Consider the following 24,650-nt stretch of genomic DNA (forward strand, 5'->3'; position numbering starts at 1 on the left):
CATTGCGCTTGTGTAAACAACAAGGTGTTCAGGGAACGTTTTGGTACGTTTTGTCTGCGCTGAACTCCGCTCTGGTAAATGACAGAGTGGCTCACGGGAAATGTACCTGTCTAACCATAACCTGATCCTGTACTACGAAGCAACTTCCTGATTAACCCGTACTACGAAAGGTGGACAGGTGTTACTGAGGTCTGTTGCCATGGTGATTTACGCCACATCTCTAAACTGCTCCGAGCAGGTTTTGTTCGTGGCTAACTCGAGGTTACTCTGCACTAGAGCCTGACCGATATGGGTTTTTGGGGGCCGATGCCGATATTAAAGCAAAAAGGAGCAGATATTTAGATTTTGAGAGCAGACCCCTGTACTGTATCGACTACACTTAGAACAGGCCGGTAGTGAAAGCTGGTGTGTATGAGGGCTATAAAACCTTTTCCTAAAGGATTTATGTTAATAGAGCACTGTCTCAAAGTGAACATGTAAACAATTGAACATCAATAACTTTTTGCTGCTGGAAGGTGCAACTTTTTCAGTGAGAGAGAATCAGCATGTGTGTTTCACTTTACACATAATTCCACTGCAGCACATCCAGTTCATCCCTTCACCAGCACTCTTTAATTCTGACCAAAGCTACGAGAAACCATTCAACCATCGGCATCTAGGACACAGTGAGCTGCTGTTGAATGCATCTAATATTAAATTAGATTTCATTTAACTAACGTTATAACTACAACCAGCGGCGCTCTGACTGCAGCGTTGCACATCTACAACATCACAAAAACAGGAGCTACAGAAAGGCGTGTTAGGCTCATGTTTATTTACATGTCCCCTCTGCTTTAATCATCTCAGACACGCAGACTAACTGCAGACAGGCGGCTCACACATATATTTACAATACACCTGAAACTGTCAGTGTAACGACCCATTAACGTTGGCGCTCCTCCACTGATAAACACGGCGTTAGCTTTGTGGCTAATTTAGCAACGGGCAGCGTTAGCTGCTGTAACATTACTGATTTTAGAGAATATTTAGAAGTGATGAACTAGAGACAAATGAGAGGAGCGTTCACTAGAACTGCCTCACTGTTGAAATAAATCTACAGTTACGTCTGTCAGCAGCTTCCAACACCGAGCTACCGAAACATTAACCTGCTGTGAGCTGCTGGGAGGAACAACGGGAGGGTCAGCAAGTCACAAATGTTTTCAGGAGAGAAGTATTAATACGCACCGCATCTGTACTCGCCGTTACAGATGTGGCGTGCAGTAATCCTCCTCCTGTACGGTGAAGTCTGGATGTGCGACAGAGTAACGGTTCTCACCGATGGCGGGAGCGTTGATGCAGAGCTCACGAGCCAGCAGCAGGAAGGTTTTCCCCAGGATGTAAACGTTCACCTGAACACAGAACCTGAAGTTAGAACTGGGTCAGGGTCTACAGAGGGTCAGGGTCTACAGAGGGTCAGGGTCTCTGCAGGTCAGGGTCTACAGAGGGAGCAGGTCTATGCAGGTCAGTGTCTACAGAGGGAGCAGGTCTCTGCAGGTCAGGGTCTACAGAGGGAGCAGGTCTCTGCAGTTGAGGGTCTACAGAGGGAGCAGGTCTCTGCAGGTCAGTGTCTACACAGGGAGCAGGTCTCTGCAGGTCAGGGTCTACAGAGGGAGCAGGTCTCTGCAGTTGAGGGTCTACAGAGGGAGCAGGTCTCTGCAGGTCAGGGTCTACAGAGGGAGCAGGTCTCTGCAGGTCAGGGTCTACAGAGGGAGCAGGTCTATGCAGGTCAGTGTCTACACAGGGAGCAGGTCTCTGCAGGTCAGGGTCTACAGAGGGAGCAGGTCTCTGCAGTTGAGGGTCTACAGAGGGAGCAGGTCTATGCAGGTCAGTGTCTACACAGGGAGCAGGTCTCTGCAGGTCAGGGTCTACAGAGGGAGCAGGTCTCTGCAGTTGAGGGTCTACAGAGGGAGCAGGTCTCTGCAGGTCAGGGTCTACAGAGGGAGCAGGTCTCTGCAGGTCAGGGTCTACAGAGGAAGCAGGTCTCTGCAGGTCAGGGTCTACAGAGGGTCAGGGTCTCTACTGGTTAGGGTCTACAGAGGAAGCAGGTCTCTGCAGGTCAGTGTCTACACAGGGAGCAGGTCTCTGCAGTTGAGGGTCTACAGAGGGAGCAGGTCTCTGCAGGTCAGGGTCTACACAGGGTCAGGGTCTACAGAGGGAGCAGGTCTCTGCAGGTCAGTGTCTACACAGGGAGCAGGTCTCTGCAGTTGAGGGTCTACAGAGGGAGCAGGTCTCTACTGGTCAGGGTCTACAGAGGGAGCAGGTCTCTGCAGGTCTGAGGTCAGTCCTACCTGCAGCAGGTCACTCAGGTCCAGCAACATGTCTGAAACACAGTTAAGGAAAACCAGCAGAACACCTGGAGGTCAGAGGTCACGCGAGCACAAAATCACACACAGCATGACGCTGGTTGCTAGGATACGTGGCGTCCCCTCTGTGCGGCACACCAGGTAGAGGCACGCCGCGATGACGTGCTCCGTCTTGCGTCCTCGCGTCAGGTGTTTACTCACCACCATCTTGAAGAAGTTGAAGGCCGTGTCCAAACAGTGCTGGTTCAGCTGCAGCTGGCTGCCCAGCTGCTGGATCTGACGCTTACCTGGAGACACACACACACACACACACCTGTTCACTTTACCTGGAGACACACACACACACACACACACACCTGTTCACTTTACCTGGAGACACACACACACACACCTGTTCACTTTACCTGGAGACACACACACACACACCTGTTCACTTTACCTGGAGACACACACACACACCTGTTCACTTTACCTGGAGACACACACACACACACACACACACCTGTTCACTTTACCTGGAGACACACACACACACACACACACCTGTTCACTTTACCTGGAGACACACACACACACACACACACACACACACACACACACACACACACACACACACACCTGTTTACTTTACCTGGAGACACACACACACACACACACACACACACACCTGTTCACTTTACCTGGAGACACACACACACACACACACACACACCTGTTCACTTTACCTGGAGACACACACACACACACACACACACACACACACACACACACACCTGTTCACTTTACCTGGAGACACACACACACACACACACACACACACACACACACCTGTTCACTTTACCTGGAGACACACACACACAAACACCTGTTCACTTTACCTGGAGACACACACACACACACACACACACCTGTTCACTTTACCTGGAGACACACACACACACACACACACACCTGTTCACTTTACCTGGAGACACACACACACACCTGTTCACTTTACCTGGAGACACACACACACACACCTGTTCACTTTACCTGGAGACACACACACACACACCTGTTCACTTTACCTGGAGACACACACACACACACACACCTGTTCACTTTACCTGGAGACACACACACACACCTGTTCACTTTACCTGGAGACACACACACACACACACACCTGTTCACTTTACCTGGAGACACACACACACACCTGTTCACTTTACCTGGAGACACACACACACACACACACCTGTTCACTTTACCTGGAGACACACACACACACACACACACACACCTGTTCACTTTACCTGGAGACACACACACACACACACACCTGTTCACTTTACCTGGAGACACACACACACACACACACACACACACACACACACACACACCTGTTCACTTTACCTGGAGACACACACACACACACACACACACACCTGTTCACTTTACCTGGAGACACACACACACACACCTGTTCACTTTACCTGGAGACACACACACACACACACACACACCTGTTCACTTTACCTGGAGACACACACACACACACACACACACACACACACACACACACACACACACACACACCTGTTCACTTTACCTGGAGACACACACACACACACACACACACACCTGTTCACTTTACCTGGAGACACACACACACCTCATCAGGTTTGTGTGCGTGGAACTGATCCAGGATCAGGTTTGTGTGCGTGGAACTGATCCAGGATCAGGTTTGTGTGCGTGGAACTGATCCAGGATCAGGTGTATGCAGGGAACAAGAGTCTGTGAGTGATGAGGAATCTGGATTTAATGATGATGAAGGTACTCACCGCCCTGGAGGGTCTGGGCTCTGGACTCTTTCCCAACACTAGTGTGAAACCCAGAACCAAGAAGAGGAGCTTTAACTGGACCTGGAGACAGACAGGGGAACAGGTCTGGGTTCATGGCCTGACATCAGAGCAGTCTCTATTTGGACGTCCCGATGATGGTTGGAGGGTCAGCAGAGCGTCTGAAGTTGTGACCTTTAACGTATATATTAAAACTTTCACGTGCGACGTCTAAGCGAGCTGCTTTTAGCTTACAGCTTATTTCAGGATAAATAAAGAACCTACTGAATTCATCTGATGGTGAACATTAAACTATCCACACTTTGTTTCACCACCTTTGCATTTTGACAGTGAGGAAACGCTTGCTGTTTTTTGCTTTCTGTTGGAACTGTCCCCTTTAGGTTTAAAGTTTCCTGCTCACCTGCTTCCTTCAGATCCTGATGCAGCGAGTGAGCAGCTGTGACAGAGAACCTGCAGGTGGAACTGATTTTGCTGTCTGAGCCAGAAGCAGGACTCTGCCAGCGCAGCCGGATCTAAGGCCTACAGAGACGGACTGAAAGCCTCAGGTGTTTACGGTAAAGTGTTTCATATGGTTTATCTGCTCCCAGTCCTTTCTGACGTGAGGCTGAATATTGTGAGCAGTTTGGGAGGGATACTGTTAATATGAACGTAGGCTGTTTGTTTCAGGTCAGTAGCTTCTTATATCACAGAGACTGGTCACCTTCTGCGATGGGCGCAGGTACTGAAGGCAGCTTCCAGCAGCCTGAATGTTCAGATTCAGTCTTTCAGCCACTGTTTGAGTTTTTTCTGAGAGAGTAAGGCTGATATTTTCATTTAGGCATCGCAGAGTCGGCTGCAGCTGTCAGACCAGGTCCTGTTTCTGTAGTGTTACAGTTTGCTCTTTGTAAAATATGACGCTCTGCTGACAGTGGACTTGTTCGTGTCTGTGATTGGTCATCTGCCGCTGACTCCGCCTCTTTCATGTGAACGTGCTCCCGGCTGGATTGGGTTACAGAGTTGATGACCAGCTTCGCGGTGCAGGCCCCAGGTCTGACATGGTCCGAACCAGCTACCTGTATTATTAGTGAGCCAAGTGACCTCACTGCTGCAGTGTGGAGCAGGTGAAACCGCCCAGGTGTAATCAGCTCAATCAGCTCTGACTCTGTGATTAGCTCACCTGGCTGCAGAGGGGAGCTTTTCCTCCACAGAGACGGAGACACAGGTTCTACAGCTTCAACATGAAGCCTGCTGCTTTCATTACTGGGTGAGTTCAACTAACCTCACCTGAGCAGGTCAAAGCTAACCTCACCTGAGCAGGTCAAAGCTAACCTCACCTGAGCAGCAGCAGCAGGTCAAAGCTAACCTCACCTGAGCAGGTCAAAGCTAACCTCACCTGAGCAGGTCAAAGCTAACCTCACCTGAACAGGTCAAAGCTAACCTCACCTGAGCAGGTCAAAGCTAACCTCACCTGAGCAGGTCAAAGCTAACCTCACCTGAGCAGGTCAAAACTAACCTCACCTGAGCAGGTCAAAGCTAACCTCACCTGAGCAGGTCAAAGCTAACCTCACCTGAACAGGTCAAAGCTAACCTCACCTGAACAGGTCAAAGCTAACCTCACCTGAACAGGTCAAAGCTAACCTCACCTGAACAGGTCAAAGCTAACCTCACCTGAACAGGTCAAAGCTAACCTCACCTGAGCAGCAGCAGCAGGTCAAAGCTAACCTCACCTGAGCAGCAGCAGCAGGTCAAAGCTAACCTCACCTGAGCAGCAGCAGCAGGTCAAAGCTAACCTCACCTGAGCAGCAGCAGCAGGTCAAAGCTAACCTCACCTGAGCAGGTCAAAGCTAACCTCACCTGAGCAGGTCAAAGCTAACCTCACCTGAGCAGGTCAAAGCTAACCTCACCTGAGCAGGTCAAAGCTAACCTCACCTGAGCAGGTCAAAGCTAACCTCACCTGAGCAGGTCAAAGCTAACCTCACCTGAGCAGCAGCAGCAGGTCAAAGCTAACCTCACCTGAGCAGCAGCAGCAGGTCAAAGCTAACCTCACCTGAGCAGGTCAAAGCTAACCTCACCTGAGCAGGTCAAAGCTAACCTCACCTGAGCAGGTCAAAGCTAACCTCACCTGAACAGCAGCAGGTCAAAACTAACCTCAGACTCTGGTCGTTCCAGCTCACTTTTAAAAACTGAGATTAATTTATTCAACACTAAAAGTGTCCAAACATTGTTCTAAATTAACTTCATAAAGCGATGAAGCGAAAACTCCATTCATGCCATAAAATGAGCTCAAACAGTGGCTGAAAGACTGAATCTGAACATTCAGGCTGCTGGAAGCTGCCTTCAGTACCTGCGCCCATCGCAGAAGGTGACCAGTCTCTGTGATATAAGAAGCTACTGACCTGAAACAAACAGCCTACGTTCATATTAACAGTATCCCTCCCAAACTGCTCACAATATTCAGCCTCACGTCAGAAAGGACTGGGAGCAGATAAACCATATGAAACACTTTACCGTAAACACCTGAGGCTTTCAGTCCGTCTCTGTAGGGTCATATCCGTAGACGAGAGTTTCTCCACATCACCGCAGCAAACGGCCTATAAACAGTCTGAGGGATTTCCTACAGATGGTGATGTCATTTTCCACAGAGCTGATTGGTCAGTAGGCGGCGTTTTCATAGAGTTGATCTCTGATCTGGAACAGAACCTGCTCCGGAGCAGGTTAGCCGTTCAGCATCAGTTACCATGGAGATCTACCCCGGTGGTGGTGCTGAAAACCCAGGTTTAACCCCGAAGTTACCTGGATAAGCTCAGATCCTGCTGTGTGGGGCAGAGCGATGGTAAAACCGGAACCTCACTGCTTTTTCTTCCAGACTCATCTTTATCTGCTGTGAGCTCACAGAACAACCAACAGCCGAAGTTCAACTGGAGGGTAAACTGGTTTGTTTACACTCTGCACTGGTTTATTTACACTCTGCACTGGTTTATTTACACTCTGCACTGGTTTATTTACACTCTGCACTGGTTTATTTACACTCTGCACCGGTTTATTTACACTCTGCACCGGCGGGTTTACTGGGTCTGTACTGGTTTGTTTACACTCTGCACTGGTTTATTTACACTCTGCACTGGTTTATTTACACTCTGCACTGGTTTATTTACACTCTGCACTGGTTTATTTACACTCTGCACCGGCGGGTTTACTGGGTCTGTACTGGTTTGTTTACACTCTGCACTGGTTCATTTACACTCTGCACCGGCGGGTTTACTGGGTCTGTACTGGTTTATTTACACTCTGTACTGGTTTATTTACACTCTGTACTGGTTTATTTACACTCTGTACTGGTTTATTTACACTCTGTACCGGCGGGTTTACAGGGTCTGCACTGGTTTATTTACACTCTGCACCGGCGGGTTTACTGGGTCTGCACTGGTTTATTTACACTCTGCACTGGTTTATTTACACTCTGCACCGGCAGGTTTACTGGGTCTGTACTGGTTTGTTTACACTCTGCACCGGTTTGTTTACACTCTGCACTGGTGGGTTTACTGGGTCTGTACTGGTTTATTTACACTCTGTACTGGTTTGTTTACACTCTGTACCGGCGGGTTTACTGGGTCTGTACTGGTTTGTTTACACTCTGTACCGGTGGGTTTACTGGGTCTGTACTGGTTTGTTTACACTCTGTACCGGTGGGTTTACTGGGTCTGTACTGGTTTATTTACACTCTGCACTGGTTTATTTACACTCTGTACCGGTGGGTTTACTGGGTCTGTACTGGTTTATTTACACTCTGCACTGGTTTATTTACACTCTGTACCGGCGGGTTTACAGGGTCTGTACTGGTTTATTTACACTCTGTACTGGTTTATTTACACTCTGCACCGGTGGGTTTACAGGGTCTGTACTGGTTTATTTACACTCTGCACCGGCGGGTTTACTGGGTCTGTACTGGTTTGTTTACACTCTGCACTGGTGGGTTTACAGGGTCTGTACTGGTTTATTTACACTCTGTACCGGCAGGTTTACAGGGTCTGTACTGGTTTGTTTACACTCTGCACCGGCGGGTTTATTTACACTCTGCACCGGCGGGTTTACTGGGTCTGTACTGGTTTATTTACACTCTGCACTGGTTCATTTACACTCTGCACCGGCAGGTTTACTGGGTCTGCACTGGTTTATTTACACTCTGCACTGGTTCATTTACACTCTGCACCGGCAGGTTTACTGGGTCTGCACTGGTTTATTTACACTCTGCACTGATTTATTTACACTCTGCACCGGCGGGTTTACTGGGTCTGTACTGGTTTATTTACACTCTGCACTGGTTTATTTACACTCTGCACCGGCGGGTTTACTGGGTCTGCACTGGTTTATTTACACTCTGCACTGATTTATTTACACTCTGCACCGGCGGGTTTACTGGGTCTGCACTGGTTTATTTACACTCTGCACTGATTTATTTACACTCTGCACCGGCAGGTTTACTGGGTCTGTACTGGTTTATTTACACTCTGTACTGGTTTATTTACACTCTGCACTGGTTTGTTTACACTCTGCACTGGTGGGTTTACTGGGTCTGTACTGGTTTATTTACACTCTGCACTGGTTCATTTACACTCTGCACCGGCAGGTTTACTGGGTCTGCACTGGTTTATTTACACTCTGCACTGATTTATTTACACTCTGCACCGGCAGGTTTACTGGGTCTGTACTGGTTTATTTACACTCTGCACTGGTTTATTTACACTCTGCACCGGCGGGTTTACTGGGTCTGCACTGGTTTATTTACACTCTGCACTGATTTATTTACACTCTGCACCGGCGGGTTTACTGGGTCTGCACTGGTTTATTTACACTCTGCACTGATTTATTTACACTCTGCACCGGCAGGTTTACTGGGTCTGTACTGGTTTATTTACACTCTGTACTGGTTTATTTACACTCTGCACTGGTTTGTTTACACTCTGCACTGGTGGGTTTACTGGGTCTGTACTGGTTTATTTACACTCTGCACTGGTTCATTTACACTCTGCACCGGCAGGTTTACTGGGTCTGCACTGGTTTATTTACACTCTGCACTGATTTATTTACACTCTGCACCGGCGGGTTTACTGGGTCTGCACTGGTTTATTTACACTCTGTACCGGCGGGTTAACAGGGTCTGTACTGGTTTGTTTACACTCTGTACCGGCAGGTTTACAGGGTCTGTACTGGTTTATTTACACTCTGCACCGGCAGGTTTACAGGGTCTGTACTGGTTTGTTTACACTCTGTACTGGTTTATTTACACTCTGCACCGGCGGGTTTACTGGGTCTGTACTGGTTTATTTACACTCTGCACTGGTTCATTTACACTCTGCACCGGCAGGTTTACTGGGTCTGCACTGGTTTATTTACACTCTGCACTGGTTCATTTACACTCTGCACCGGCAGGTTTACTGGGTCTGTACTGGTTTATTTACACTCTGCACTGGTTCATTTACACTCTGCACCGGCAGGTTTACTGGGTCTGCACTGGTTTATTTACACTCTGCACTGATTTATTTACACTCTGCACCGGCGGGTTTACTGGGTCTGTACTGGTTTATTTACACTCTGCACTGGTTTATTTACACTCTGCACCGGCAGGTTTACTGGGTCTGTACTGGTTTATTTACACTCTGCACTGGTTTATTTACACTCTGCACCGGCGGGTTTACTGGGTCTGCACTGGTTTATTTACACTCTGCACTGATTTATTTACACTCTGCACCGGCGGGTTTACTGGGTCTGCACTGGTTTATTTACACTCTGCACTGATTTATTTACACTCTGCACCGGCAGGTTTACTGGGTCTGTACTGGTTTATTTACACTCTGTACTGGTTTATTTACACTCTGCACTGGTTTGTTTACACTCTGCACTGGTGGGTTTACTGGGTCTGTACTGGTTTATTTACACTCTGCACTGGTTCATTTACACTCTGCACCGGCAGGTTTACTGGGTCTGCACTGGTTTATTTACACTCTGCACTGGTTTATTTACACTCTGTACCGGCGGGTTAACAGGGTCTGTACTGGTTTGTTTACACTCTGTACCGGCAGGTTTACAGGGTCTGTACTGGTTTATTTACACTCTGCACCGGCAGGTTTACAGGGTCTGTACTGGTTTGTTTACACTCTGTACTGGTTTATTTACACTCTGCACCGGTGGGTTTACAGGGTCTGTACTGGTTTATTTACACTCTGCACCGGCGGGTTTACAGGGTCTGTACTGGTTTGTTTACACTCTGCACTGGTGGGTTTACAGGGTCTGCACTGGTGGGTTTACAGGGTCTGTACTGGTTTATTTACACTCTGTACCGGCGGGTTAACAGGGTCTGTACTGGTTTGTTTACACTCTGCACCGGCGGGTTTATTTACACTCTGCACCGGCGGGTTTACTGGGTCTGTACTGGTTTATTTACACTCTGCACTGGTTTATTTACACTCTGCACTGGTTTATTTACACTCTGCACCGGCGGGTTTACTGGGTCTGTACTGGTACTCAGAACCACAGAAAGTGGAACTTGAATCTATGATGTAGGTTTATTTCAGTAAGACTCGTAGCAGATGTATTTCTGCTGTCAGGTTTTGCGGAGACTGCTGTTCAGTGGCAGTGTCGGGATCGTTACCTGTGGATCCACGTGGCCTCAGGACAGACTACTCGCTTTGAGGCTGTAGGTCAGTTCATGTTCACTGAATATACAAAGACTCCTGTAGTCCCAGTATCACCATTAAACTGTCTCCCTTCACCTGAACTCTGCGTCACTCACGCCGTCCTGACATAGATGGAAATGACATTCACTCCATCAGCGAGCAGCTCGCCTCGCGCTGTGGTTACACCATCAGCATCTTCAAGATGGATGGCTTCACCACCTTCAGAGCATCATACTACTCCTGCTTCACCCACAACCAGGTAGCCCCCATTTTCTGATAATCCTGATCCACAGGCATCGCTCCTGGATGTGGCCAGAGTCCAGACCGACGGCAGCTGGGACGGGGATTGTGTGTTTTGTGTTTTCCAGAACGACGAGACGTTCACCTTCAAATTTAACGTGATGGTGAGTGATGCTGGTGGCGGGTGGATCAGCAGTCCTGTTTCTGCCATCTGTTCTGGTCTGATCTGGACTCACAGAGAGATCATCTGTGAGGAGGACTACATGGAGGTCAGAACACCTACCACTGGGAGCTGATTATTATATAACAATCCCACAATAGATGTGCCTAAAAGCAAACTGAGCAGTCGGAATACTGATCTGCCCCCATGATGTCGAGCAGGTGAACGTGAACAGGGAGTCGTCATGTGGAGGCCAGGTGGGAGACGGGGGACAGGTGTGGCAGGCTGCCTTCCATCAGGTAAAACCTAACTCTACTTATCTGAGGACAACACTTTTCACAAGGCCCATGTGAAGTCCTTTTTGTTTGTCCCATTTGAATGTTTGAAACCAGAGGTAGAACAGTCATGCTTCCTTCAGCTGAAGCTATTAACTTTGGTCAATAATATGACGTCCTCAGGCAGGGACGTCCCGGTTGTTCCGACCACTTGCTTGGCTGGATCCGTGGCGTCTGAGCACCTGATCTTCTTGCCACTCAGCCTGTCAAATCTGAAGCTTTGATCAGAAAGCCTTTTGCTAAAATGAACAAAACTACCAACATAAATCCAAATGGTCCTTTCGGTCCTTGGTGGTTTAAGTTTTGACATTGTGTTTGGTTTGTGGTGTCCAGGCTCTGAGGACCGCGCGTGGTTTCTGGCAGCTGATGGTCCTGCAGGGCGATGGGCAGGTTTCCTCCATGTCCGTCAGCGAAGCCCAGAGGCGGGGTTACAGCCTGACCACCACCGCCCAGAGAGTGGTGCTCCGATCTCGGTACAAACAGCCCCATGCTGAGATGACCACGGTGAGTAACAATGTAGGCACAAGAGCCGATCCAGCGAACATGGAGTTCATGGTTGAGTTTGTGGCCAAATGTACACCTGGGTCGTTGTCTTTATCTGTTTGTGCCTCCTCCGTCCTCCTGCCGGTAATCCGAAAATCCATCTCGGAAGACATCTCAATTCCTAAAATGCACTTCGAGGAAGCCAATCTTAATAATGTTCTGTATTCTTCTACACATCCTAAAGGTCTCACACACAGTCCAGGTTCATCCAGTGAAACTGTTTGGAGTAAAGCAGCCGTCCTCCTGATCAATCCTGAGCATCTGAACACGGATTAAAGAAGCTGAAACTTTAATTCTGTGTCCACTGTGCGTTTCCTCTGTCCTGTCAAGTGTATTACAGCAGGTTTAAATGCTTAGATATTTGAAACGTCAGAATGACTGACAGGAGAGGGACTGCGGCGCGAGGGAGGCGAGGAGGTACAAACTCAGAAAAGAGAGAGGCCTCTGGACTTCCAGACTGAACCCTCGGACACTTCAGGCACAAGTACCGACAACTCTGAGGGTGCTAGATAACAAAACAGGACTTGAGACCTCAGTTGTTACCATGGAGATTGGTTCTCAACAACCTCACAGCTCATGAGGCCAACGCAGAGTCTCTGTGCAGTACAAAACCTCACTACAGGACATCTATGCACTTGAAAGTCTGCACCCCAGACTGACACTCTGGAAGTCTACAAAGTCCACTCGAGGCCCTTAGGAGACGAAACGCTGAGACTATGTGACGTATGTAAGGTGGTAAAACACTGAGGTAGCTCTTGACGTTTGTCGGCAGGTGGACGGCATCCCCGTGGAGATCATCCGGGCTTCTCTGTTCTTTAGGCAGAAGCTGACGGTGGTGATGATCGATGTGTCCGTGGCCTGCACAGTCAGTAAGTTCTCCCACACAGACACTGAACAGGAATCTGGTTTCTGTCCGATGGGTAAACGGTGCTGATGGTTATTCTGTTGATCCTGCTGATCCTTCCTCAGATTTGGGTTCTTTTGATGGCGTCCGGCTGCTCTGGGACGTCCCACGGGTTCTGAGCCCTCTGGTCGGGGGGGGGGCAGGGTTTGAGAGTCGGAGCCTCAGTGTTGGGGTGGAGGGGGTGCTGCTGGACAAAGCCGCCGCTGCTGCCAGAGGATTCAGTCTGGTCCAACAGGGAAATCTGATCCAGATCGGGGTTCCTTTTGGGGCAGAGGGCGGCTACAGGAAGGTACAGTGGAACCCATCCAAACTTCAGACGGGGATAAGGTTTTGACCAACACAACAACAAACATGTGCAACTGATGACATCCTGACCAACAGCAGACTCTACATCTGATTGGCCGTTTCTTCTTTTCTGCAGAGTTGGGTGGTAAACAACGCGTACAAAGAGACGTATGTGATCGACCTGCTGTACGAACACATCTTCTCTCTGCTGTATGAAGACGGCGGCAGCATCGACACGAGACACCGGATGCTTAGAGTGCTGGACACACCCCCGCACTGCCGTCCACCGTTCAGCCTCAACCGCAAGTCTCCCTGTTTACAAACCAGCAAAGGCCTCAGTCTACGTTTAAGACCTAGGTTTTATGCCCCCCCGCTCTCATGTCCTCCTCCTTGCTGAGTCCCGCTGCCTCGCTGATCTCTCTCCAACAACTGTGTAGGGCTGTACATATCGATTAGTGTTCAAGTCGATTAATCTAACGACTCATTTTGTTTATTCTAAAGAAAGAAAAGTTGCCTGTTACTCGATTAACATACCAATTTATCCAAAATAAATATCAAAAACATGTCTAATCAATAAATCTATATTTCATCCTGATGAAGCACATGAGAATAATGACAATAGCAACAAATCTTAAAATCAATCAAATTTCCTCTTCACTGCTGTGTTGTGATAATAACGAACAGACATTAATTAGGCTACTTTACTTAAAACTTTAAATGTTTCCGACAGGGATTCATTTCAATATTGAGTAACGCAGTATGATAAAATGTATTTCTGCATCAGTGAACACCTGAAAGGACTCAGACTGTCACAGATTGTCTGTCTGTAAATAGTTTAAGCTGTTTCCCGCTCATACGTTAAATAAACAGATAATATGAAACAGCCGATCGTTACATGACTCGCGGTGTTACGTTACCATGACAGCAGCGGGGAAGAAATCACTTTTAACATGATGATCCCACACCGGATGCAGCGACGCGTCGACACACGTAATGCGCATCGACGTATTTAAGTAATCGACATAATCGATTACGTTGACGAATCGCCTCAGCCCTACAACTGTGTCTTTGTAGTATCGACACCATAAATTGTGCAAACGTGCTAATGCAAGACCAAAGCTATTTTAATGCAGTGATCGCTACATTAAAGACCGGGTCCACAAAGTGGACTAGAAGAGTCTGTTTGCTTAATGAGCAAATAAAACTGATTAGTTGAATATTCGATTCACAGAAAATTAACTGGCAACAAGCTTTATAACGTTTTTGATCAAAATGCTTAAAAGGTAGAATATCTTTTGGTTTTCAGACTGTTGGAAACTAACTTTGGGAACTAAAGATGGACATTTTGTGCGACTGACACTTTTTTTTTTTTTTTTGTTAGACCAGATGAATTCACCTGTATTAAAAAGTTGAATCGGTTCCTAATAAAAACGCCCTAATGGGAGTGAATATATATTTCCATAATTTAATCAAGATGTCCATGGTCACATTTCTGTAAGTCCTGTGTCTGGACGTCTTCTCTCCTGACTTCTGTTTCTTCCTGCAGAGACCGTGAGTGGAGACCAGGTGTTCAGCGTCTACCTGGGAAACATTCCTGCTGATGTCGTATTGGAGGAAGTCCGGATCAACGGGCAGCAGTTGATGATGTCAGAGAGCGCTGAACGGGGCTACGGCATCAGTCCCGTGGTTCACGCGAACGGCAGCCGAGCCTACGGGCTCCGGCTGCCCTTTGAGGACGTCGTCGTCCACTGGATGGTGACTGCTTCACACACCTTAAAATGTTTTGATGGTAACTGTAGTGTTTGTTTGCTGTGACAGGTGTCAGGATCAACGGCACTGCCACCACCTGAACTTGGATCTAGTATCCCGTCACGAGCAGAGCCCAAGTTTAGATCCAGCAACGCTCCTCCAATTCGGACAAAGACTGAACCCACGACCATGCATATGTGTTTCATTTAATTCTTTATGTGGTCCAACTTTGGGATCGGTATTAACCAGGGTTTAGCCTGGTTTTCCTCTGTGGACTTGGCCTGCAGTTTAGCCTGGTTGCGGGCCTAGTTGACCTATCCTGGTCTGGTTTTGTCCCGTTTAATTAAAGGAACTTTAAGGTACCAAAAGTAGGAGAACAGTTGGAACAAAAGCAGAACCAGAGAATCTACCTCACGGAGGATTCGTTACGTTGGTCATTACTACAGCCTCTTGAAGTGACGAGCGCTTGCTGAATGTCACGTGGCAGCCATCGAGACCAGACCACTGGTCTTTGGAACTCTCTCTAAGACACTTGTGTTTTTCCAACAGTACCTAGGTCACGGTGTGCTGCAGTACTCCATAGATATAAACTTCACTTTAACCATCGTGCCTCAGAGAGACTCCTACCACCACCACACATCCGTCACGGCACGAGTATTCAATGCATGTAAGTACATTTATTCCGACTTAGCTGCACTCTGCTCCTTCGCGGGTCTACAGTAACCAGGTGTCTGTTTAAATCCATCAGTACAGCCTATGGGTAGCGGTGGCTCAGTCGCCCACTAACCGGCTCCTCCAGTCTGCATGTGTCCTTGGGCAAGATACTGATCCCCAAGTCTGTTAGTCGTCCTTTCTGATGAGCGAGTGTGACGTGATGTGTGAAGCGCTTTGAATGGTAGGAAGGCGCTATGTGAGTCCAGTCCATTTTCCACGTGTGACCTTCTCCTTACAGTCCCTCCAGAGATCACGGCTCGGTGTTCAGATGGAGGAATCACCTTCAGCGTGGTCAGACCACCTCGAGCTGAAACTCTCTGGGAGGTGGGCGTCGACCACGAACCTCTGACACCACAACTGGCGGCCCAAAGAGGGTACCACCTCCACAGTGACACCCGGAGAACCACCCTGGAAGTCCCTTTGTTCTCCATTGGATACATCTATGAGGTAAGAGTCCACGACCCATGGGAGTCCTCTACTGAAAACTGCACCGGGTGCTGCAATAAAACCAGGGAGTCCATCTTTATCTTAATTTAGTTGATTACATAATTCACGTATCAGGAGACAGTTTGATCCCAGCTGGATCTTCATCTGGTTCAAATAAAATCTGCACCTACTGCAGCCACAGCTCCTCATTTCACTCATTTACAGACATCTAATGGACTAAACATTAATCAGAATCTCAAAATATTAACTTGACCCTTCAACACTTGAGTCTTTACTCCATCTAATGTGAGTCATTTTGTTTTCCAGGACATCAACCTGTCAAACTTTTATGGAACATTTAAGCTTCTTTTGAGAGACTCCAAAACTCTGCAGGTCCAGGCGTCCACCTCTAAACGCTGCCTCTTCAAAACACAGGACATGACGGGTAACCTGCACTACCTCTGACCCCGACTGCTCGCCTCTCTGGGTCGGGCTCCGCCCTAACATTTCCCTTCTGGTGTCAGTCTGTTCTGCAGATGGAACCATGACAGTGGTGACATCTCCAGCGGCCACCTGGCCTACAGTGCAGCCTGAAAGAACCACTCTGCTGGACCCCACCTGTAGACCCAAACAGGCCGATGGATCCAGAGTCCTGTTTGAGTTCAAGCTGAGCTCCTGTGGGACCAGAGCCATGGTATGACTCAAATGTTGAAAACAAAAAGCTCTTCACTTAGAGAGGGAAGAGTTCACCAAATGCACCGTACTACAGAATTGGAGCTGAAACGATCAGAGATAATCTTGTTTTTAAGAAAACCTTCCCGGCTTCTCACATGTACACATCTGGTTTTACCATTTTCCCTTATAGTAAACAGAATACCTAAGGGCTTAGCGTTCATCACAATTGTCCTGAAAGACATGTATATTTTTTTGTGGGATAAATGTCTTCTTTAAGATGTTTGTGCAAGGGAGGCAGAGGACAAGTAAAGCGGACGGTGAAGACGGAGTATGAGGAGACACGTGAAGGTGTAGCACAGTTTCTAACGGAGGATCTTTAACAGGTCGGTACGGACCTGGTTTATGAGAACGAGATTCTCCATGACAGGCAGATGATCGCAGACGGACCGAACTTCATCTCCAGAGAATCTCAGTTCAAGTAAGAGACACATCTGAATGAACGCTTCATATCCTGGTAGTCCCCGGTTCTCTGCTAAAGGACTCGGACTGCACTCAGTAGGCTACCTAAAACAAAACCTGATCCTTGTAAAACGCTGATGAAGAAATGTGTCTGGTCCTTGAACAGGTTGACAGTGAGGTGCTTCTATCCCCTTAGTGGAATCAACAGACTATCTGCCAACAGTGTCTTCAGATCAGGGACTCCTGGATTTGGTTCAGTCGACGTCTTCAAGAACCTTAAAGGTCACAGTCGGAGTTATAATGATCCAAATCCAGTTTGGTTTCAATGATAGAAGCTAAAAATATTTTTATGTTCCAACAGATTCAGCCAAAGACTGCTCACATCAGGTTTCTGGACATGCCGCCAACATCCCGACTGACCAGGTGCACCAAACCCCAGCGCCAGGGGGAGTCCTGCCTTACTCCGGTATCAGGCCTCAGCTCAAACCTGGACCCAGCCTCATCACAGTACCAGGAAGATACATCAAACTACTCTACTCCTCCCAAAATCTCCAAACTTTTCCAAACCTCAATCTCTTGCCTCTTCCTGAGCTTCCACCCATCGGTACCCACCAAGTCCCTCTGCAGGTTTCATCTAATCCTGGTCTTCTCCTGTCCCAGACACAGGACCAACATGTATTCAGATCTCCCACTGGGGACCATCTCCTCAACTTACCTCCCAGATATGACCAGTTACCAGTCAACAGCATCCAGCTGACAAACCTGAACACACCAAGTTTAAAGTTTGTAGAAGAGAGACGGGAAAATTCGGGACTAACTGATGAAAACCCAGGCTCGAGTTCTTCCAGCAGGATTCCTGATTCTCCAGTTGATGAACAGTTAGAAACTAACTGGGGAAGCTCCAGTCAGACCCGTACACTTGAAGGTCCGAACAGTGATAACGTTTGGTACTCTGGCTTAACATGGGACCAGCCCACTCTTAGCCAAAATGGTATCATTACACCAGATCAAGACCTGCAGAGTCTTAAAGTATATCTTTCTCCTGGCATGAAAGAACTGACCCAGCAGCATGAGGCCAGTCTGGATTTGAGCCATTATGGGTCCTCAGGTGTTGGGATGGAAATGGCCAGTACTGAGATACCTGGATACCAGCCTCAAAGTCCACACGGTCCTTCTCAAACCTCTCACCTAGTCCTTCAACCACCAGCTCACTACAACCCAGTCCACATTGGCAGCAGTGAACAAGTCCAGCCTCGCAGTGACAAAAAACCTGTCCCTGCTACCAAACACATCACAGCCAAAACTTCTGACTCGTCTGGATACACACAAGGGTCTGTGAGCCCTGATCCAACGGCCACTGCAACCAGCCCAGTTGACCAAAACCTGGGAAGACCAGGGTCCATTGAAAGGAGGAACATTGAGACAGTTCAGTCCAGGGTGCAGAACATCAGAGTCAAACCTCAAGGTAAATTTGTTTCTTCTGGACATCTCGAGACACCTTTTACCCAGCAAGGACACCAGCCGAGACTGGTCCAGTCAGTGGCTGAGACAGGAAACAATGGAGGACAGGAATCTGTTTCCACCTGGAGAAACTCCATTCATCCAACAGGTAGGAACGAGAATTGGCAACCAATTTTAGCTGAGCTTAGAACAAAGACTGGTAGCAGGGAAAACGGCTAGTCTAGCTCAATCAAAAATTTACCTTCCCACAGCTCCAAGGCATTCTGCTTTAAATGTCGGACCTAAAAATACAGATCCTGGTCACTGGGGAGAAGTTCTGTGTGTTGTAACTAAATCTTTATTTTTCCACCCGTCCCCACTTTCAGGCACATCTCTCATCAGAGACAGACTTGTTCCTGGTCTCCCAGGAAGACTTCACACCAGTGACAAACCCAAACTGCAAAACCTCCAGAACCCCACCACTCAGTCTGACAGCAGAGGAGGAACCAGCAGGAACACCTACCTCAGCTTCAGTCCACAGCAGATCCCCAACAGTCCTGACAACGTCAGAGAACACCAACCAAACGGTCCCACTGCAGGGGGAGCTGGGTTAACTGGTGCTCACACAGACTCTATTGGTTCCGGTGGTTCAGGCTCAGACCTGAGGATCCACACCAGATCGGACAGCGGTGGTTGGTATGGAGCCAGCGTTCACCAAGGCATCATGAGAGGTATTGAGAACAGACCTTCCACCTTATACTGTGTCGTAATTAACCTGTCCAGCCTGTTACTCTGCCGGCTGCACCTGTAAGATCATCTCGCCTCCAATTTATTAATTATTCTAAAGAGACTTTTGATTAATATACAGATCAAAGCCTTGTCTCAATGATTTAACATCGTATTCGGTCATCCTGAAAGAATGAGTCCACGTCACTGCTTTGATATAACCACAGACCCTGGTGTCAGATGCCCCATCAGCCAGTGCAGCTGCACTGGGGCCCGCACTGTACTGGGGGCCCGTGACGGGAGTGGGACTTTGTCAGTTACACGGTAAAAATACATTGAAAGTCATCACTCTATACTTTTCATGGAGATCATATGTGTATTTCCCTCTTTGCCGTGGGGTCCGACAGCGCTGACTTTAGTGGGTAAAACTAGTGAACGTGAAAGCCTGTGGGAAGCTGGAGGCCGTACGGTGATGGTTATTTCCTTTGGTCTTCGTGTCACATAGCCCACACATGCCGTGATGATTGCTGGGTAATATGTAAATGAGTGCTTTCTATTTGATCATGTGACGAGACTCCAGAAACCGGGTGAAAGGCAAAATCTGACCATAGGCCAGCAGAGCAGACGTGCAAGCTCGCAGTCCTGCTATTCACCACACAAGTAGTTTCAAGAAAAGGAGGAGCAGGAGGTCGCAGCTCCCACATAAGATGGTTCTGTGTCAAAGCTTTCGCTCACTGCAGGCTCGTCGTGCCTTTTCAAACAGGCGAGTAACTTTACAAGAGTTTTTTCATTGGGTGCAGCTGCTGTTTCAGAGGCCGTCATTGTTTCAGCTCGCCGCTGAGTACGCCTTCCTGTTTAACTGTGTGGGTATGAAACGGTGCGCTGTAGCTGGCCTGTTCTCTGGACATGGTGTCAACGAGGTGGCCACTTCTCTTTCTTTTTCCGGTGAGCTTTAAATGAGGCCTTTACTGCATCTGATCCCATCAGCTGTTAACTGTGGCACACACATCAGCCAATAAAGGGTTCCCTTCTAGACGCCAGTGTGCTTCGTAGCCCAGGGGCCCGTTGTTGCTGCCTTACGCCGCTGCTGATCGGACCAATCCTGGACCTCAGAGTCAAAAGGGTTGCTGTGACACAGATTCACGTGCCCTGGACCTGAATCTGGAGTGGTTCTGGCGTGGGTTTGTTTCCTCGCCGAGCCTCATGCAGTCAGACGATCAGAGGTGGCTGAGACTGGAGCGTTTCCTCGCTCATATGTGGCGTTACAGTAAACAGGAAATATGAAGGGTCTGAAGTCGGTGAATCGGATCCAGGTGTGACCGCTCACTAACTCAAACCTCAGGGAGGAAGGATCAGACTTGGTCCGAGACCCGGGTCCTGTTCCAGAAAGCCTCTCAACAAAGCCAGAGTCTCTGAAACAGGCCTGGTGATCTGGATCGGAGTTCAGGTGGTGCTGTTTCTGACAGTGTAAACATGTTCTTGTCCTCCCAGGTCTACAGATCAGCTGATGAAGAACAGAACCTCCAGAGACCTGGTCTGCACACTCTGATTCTGAATAAAGCTTCAGTTTGACACTCAGCTGTTTCCGCTCACATTCCTGTTGGATCCCCGGCCCCCAGCCCGGCCTCTGAGGGACCTGGGTCCTGGTTTAGAATCAGTCTAAGGACTTGGTGTCACCGTGTGACATCAGGGCTCCGGGGTCGGGGTCGGGGTCAGGGTCAGGGCTCCGGGGTCAGTGTAAATGTTCTTATCGATGTAAAAGGGAACCCAAAGTCCAGGCCCAGTTTCAGCAGCAGGCGTAACAAACTGGGAACAGCTGATCGGGATCAGCTCTGAGTACGTTGAGTCTGATGGAAAAAGCCTCATCAATGGAGCTCCGACACTAAGATTCACCATGGCAACCAAAGAGGGCACTTCAGAAGACTGAAAGTGACAAACAGGGGATTGTAAGGGGTTTATTACGTATCCAAAGATTGCTCATTCATCCTTTAGCAGACTGGACTTTGCTTAATGACTGATTTTCAATAGGAAGGCTGTATTTAAAAACTGAAGCCAAATACTTTGTTCGAATTCCAGCCAGAATATGAGCTCCATTTTTCAACTAAACTGGAATAAATGAGATTTAGGCGTAAACGTCGCCAACAAAGCTGTATGACTTAAAGTTTAACCAATTGAGTCAGAAATAAGTGAGAAACAGTTCAATGAGTGGGACAAGCTACTCAAGATTTATTTGGCACGGGGGGGAAACCAAGGATAAAATTTCAAAGTCTCCAACGGGGCGGGGGGGTATTATATTTCAGCCCTCATTTTGTTTTGTTGGTGCAACTGTGACTCAGGCAAGATGGAAAGAAACTGAGTGTCAGGGGATCTTCCTACTCGGGTTAGGAGATTACAGATTATTATTAAGTTACTTAGAAGCTTCATGGAAACAAGGCGAGGCGTTGTTGGTAAAAATGGCCTATTTGAGGAGATAAAGATCCTGAGATGGTTTTCGTATGACCTCATCAAATGGGCCAATTCACGTTCTAGAATAATCTTTACAATGAATTAAGAAAACTAACGGCTGTATTACAGAGGACATCTGGAAGATAACAGACATCAGCTCAACCTCGGCTGGAAGAGTCTCAGCAGATGTTTCACCTGTTCAGCAGCCTCATCGGGTTCCTCCAGCTGTTGGCTCTCAGGAGGCAGGTCACTTTGTCCAACCGTGAAGGCTTTCTGGCGTGAGATCTACACAGAACTAGTGAGAATATTTAACCGGGATGAACTACTCTTTGGGTTTCTACATTCGACGTCTGCTGATGTTAAAACAAAATACCGGTTTGCTTTACTGAGCGTAGCAGCTAGGAAAGCAATTACAAAGGAATGGCTCAGGCCAAACGGCCCATCTCCAGAGCACTGCTGCGTTACCGAGATCTCTGAGATCTCTGAGATGGAAAGAATCACTTTCTCTGTCAGGCTACAGAAAACTAAAGGAGGAAATTTGGGAAAAGTGGAAAAGGTTCATTGTCCCTAAGCGCCCTCCTTTCTTTCTCTCAGTTTATATAGAAATAAATATTTCCTTTCTCTCCCTGAGCAAATGTGGAACGAACCTGTTCTGTTAGTACATGTCTATTCCTAAAGTGGAATCACTGTATAATTATATAAGCAACTGTGTAAAGTGATGTGATTCTAAATAAAGACAAAAGAAGACGCACTTTACTCCTGCGATTGTAAAGTCAGTCGCACCCAGCAGGTGAGAAAACGTGTCTACAGGTTAAAACTGAATAAAGTTTTACATTAATGCAGAACACATGATAACGACGAATGTTCCAGTAAGTGCGACCACAACATGACAGATTACTGTTCACTGATCAGTTTTATAGGTTACAGATGAAACCATGATCACGGCAGTAATGTAGCTCGCAGGAAGTGTTTCAGTGTGACTGACCAGAGTCGCAGCGTTAAAGACGCAGAGAGATTTTATTCTGAGGATCCACGATGTGCGGAGATCTGTCCAAACATCGATGACAGATTGATCATAAAGCGTCACAAAACTAACAGCCGATCTAACCGTGATTTAAAAGTTGTTAAAGACGTAAATGTTTCACTGATCCTGCCCTGGTTGTTTGCTCCTTCATTGTTTATTTCAGCTCCAGGCCCCGCCCACTCTGCTGCGCTTTGGTTTTAAAACGAGACCTTTAGCTGCGTCTGCTCCTCCCGTCCAGGGCTGCGTTTCCCAAAAGCATCGCTACTAACTACGGTAGAAGGTGTTAAGGTGTTCCCCGAAATCCTCGTTCGAAAGTCCGGAGCTATCTAAGCTGGTAGCTTGCGGGTAGGAACCATCGTTAAGCGACGCAGGTGTTCCCCGAAACCCTATCTCAAATGTCCGGAGCTAACTAAGCTGGTAGCTTGCGGGTAGGAACGGTCGTTAAGCGACGCAGGTGTTCCCCGAAATCCTCGTTCGAATGTCCAGAGCTAACTAAGCTGGTAGCTTGCGGGTAGGAACGGTCGTTAAGCGACGCAGGTGTTCCCCGAAATCCTCGTTCGAATGTTCGGAGCTAACTAAGCTGGTAGCTTGCGGGTAGGAACCATCGTTAAGCGACGCAGGTGTTCCCCGAAACCCTCGTTTGAATGTCCGGAGCTAACTAAGCTGGTAGCTTGCGGGTAGGAACCATCGTTAAGCGACGCAGGTGTTCCCCGAAACCCTCGTTTGAATGTCCGGAGCTAACTAAGCTGGTAGCTTGCGGGTAGGAACCATCGTTAAGCGACGCAGGTGTTCCCCGAAACCCTCTCCTGAATGTCCGGAGCTAACTAAGCTGGTAGCTTGCGGGTAGGAACCATCGTTAAGCGACGCAGGTGTTCCCCGAAACCCGCATTCGAATGTTCGGAGCTAACTAAGCTGGTAGCTTGCGGGTAGGAACCATCGTTAAGCAACGCAGGTGTTCCCTGAAACCCTCTCCCGAATGTCCGGAGCTAACTAAGCTGGTAGCTTGCGGGTAGGAACCATCGTTAAGCGACGCAGGTGTTCCCCGAAACCCGCATTCGAATGTTCGGAGCTAACTAAGCTGGTAGCTTGCGGGTAGGAACCATCGTTAAGCGACGCAGGTGTTCCCCGAAACCCTCGTTTGAATGTTCGGAGCTAACTAAGCTGGTAGCTTGCGGGTAGGAACCATCGTTAAGCGACGCAGGTGTTCCCCCGAAACCCTCGTTCGAATGTCCGGAGCTAACTAAGCTGGTAGCTTGCGGGTAGGAACCATCGTTAAGCGACGCAGGTGTTCCCCCGAAACCGTATCTCAAATGTTCGGAGCTAACTAAGCTGGTAGCTTGCGGGTAGGAACCATCGTTAAGCGACGCAGGTGTTCCCCGAAACCCTCTCCCGAATGTCCGAAGCTAACTAAGCTGGTAGCTTGCGGGTAGGAACCATCGTTAAGCAACGCAGGTGTTCCCCCGAAACCCTCGTTCGAATGTTCGGAGCTAACTAAGCTGGTAGCTTGCGGGTAGGAACCATCGTTAAGCGACGCAGGTGTTCCCCGAAACCCGCATTCGAATGTTCGGAGCTAACTAAGCTGGTAGCTTGCGGGTAGGAACCATCGTTAAGCGACGCAGGTGTTCCCCGAAACCCTCTCCTGAATGTCCGGAGCTAACTAAGCTGGTAGCTTGCGGGTAGGAACCATCG

At 48.3% G+C, this 24,650-nt stretch overlaps 2 protein-coding genes and 1 long non-coding RNA gene across 5 annotated transcripts in view; 2 read left to right on the forward strand and 1 right to left on the reverse strand.

The window, feature by feature from the left end:
• brf1b (BRF1 RNA polymerase III transcription initiation factor subunit b) overlaps window positions 1–24,650 on the reverse strand; it is a 49,276-nt gene that overhangs the window by 19,359 nt on the left and 5,267 nt on the right. For both annotated transcript variants that reach the window (XM_038727107.1, XM_038727108.1), the window contains exons 3-6: window positions 4,166–4,246; window positions 2,456–2,629; window positions 2,328–2,359; window positions 1,316–1,388 (exon numbers count right to left, since the gene is read on the reverse strand). In XM_038727107.1, coding sequence (XP_038583035.1) covers window positions 1,316–1,388; window positions 2,328–2,359; window positions 2,456–2,629; window positions 4,166–4,246 — 360 coding nt within the window. The remainder of the gene's footprint in view (window positions 1–1,315; window positions 1,389–2,327; window positions 2,360–2,455; window positions 2,630–4,165; window positions 4,247–24,650) is intronic.
• On the forward strand, window positions 12,827–13,866 carry LOC119909073. Of its 2 annotated transcripts, XM_038727128.1 has the most exons (3): window positions 12,827–12,983; window positions 13,084–13,307; window positions 13,440–13,866. In XM_038727128.1, exons 1-3 carry the CDS (start codon window positions 12,953–12,955, stop codon window positions 13,698–13,700), a joined length of 516 nt encoding a protein of 171 aa, XP_038583056.1. In that variant the 5' UTR covers window positions 12,827–12,952; the 3' UTR covers window positions 13,701–13,866. The 2 variants fall into 2 exon arrangements, with proteins under 2 accessions (XP_038583056.1, XP_038583055.1); XM_038727127.1 differs by having other exon boundaries at window positions 12,827–13,307.
• LOC119909076 lies at window positions 18,847–21,068 on the forward strand. The gene is made up of 3 exons (XR_005445370.1): window positions 18,847–18,935; window positions 19,153–19,497; window positions 20,984–21,068. It is a non-coding gene; the product is annotated as an uncharacterized LOC119909076 (long non-coding RNA).

The sequence above is a fragment of the Micropterus salmoides genome, unplaced genomic scaffold (genome assembly GCF_014851395.1).
Source record: "Micropterus salmoides isolate LMB-PRFRI ecotype aquatic unplaced genomic scaffold, ASM1485139v1 Ms_hic_scaffold_18, whole genome shotgun sequence".
NCBI classification, from domain to species: Eukaryota; Metazoa; Chordata; class Actinopteri; order Centrarchiformes; family Centrarchidae; genus Micropterus; species Micropterus salmoides.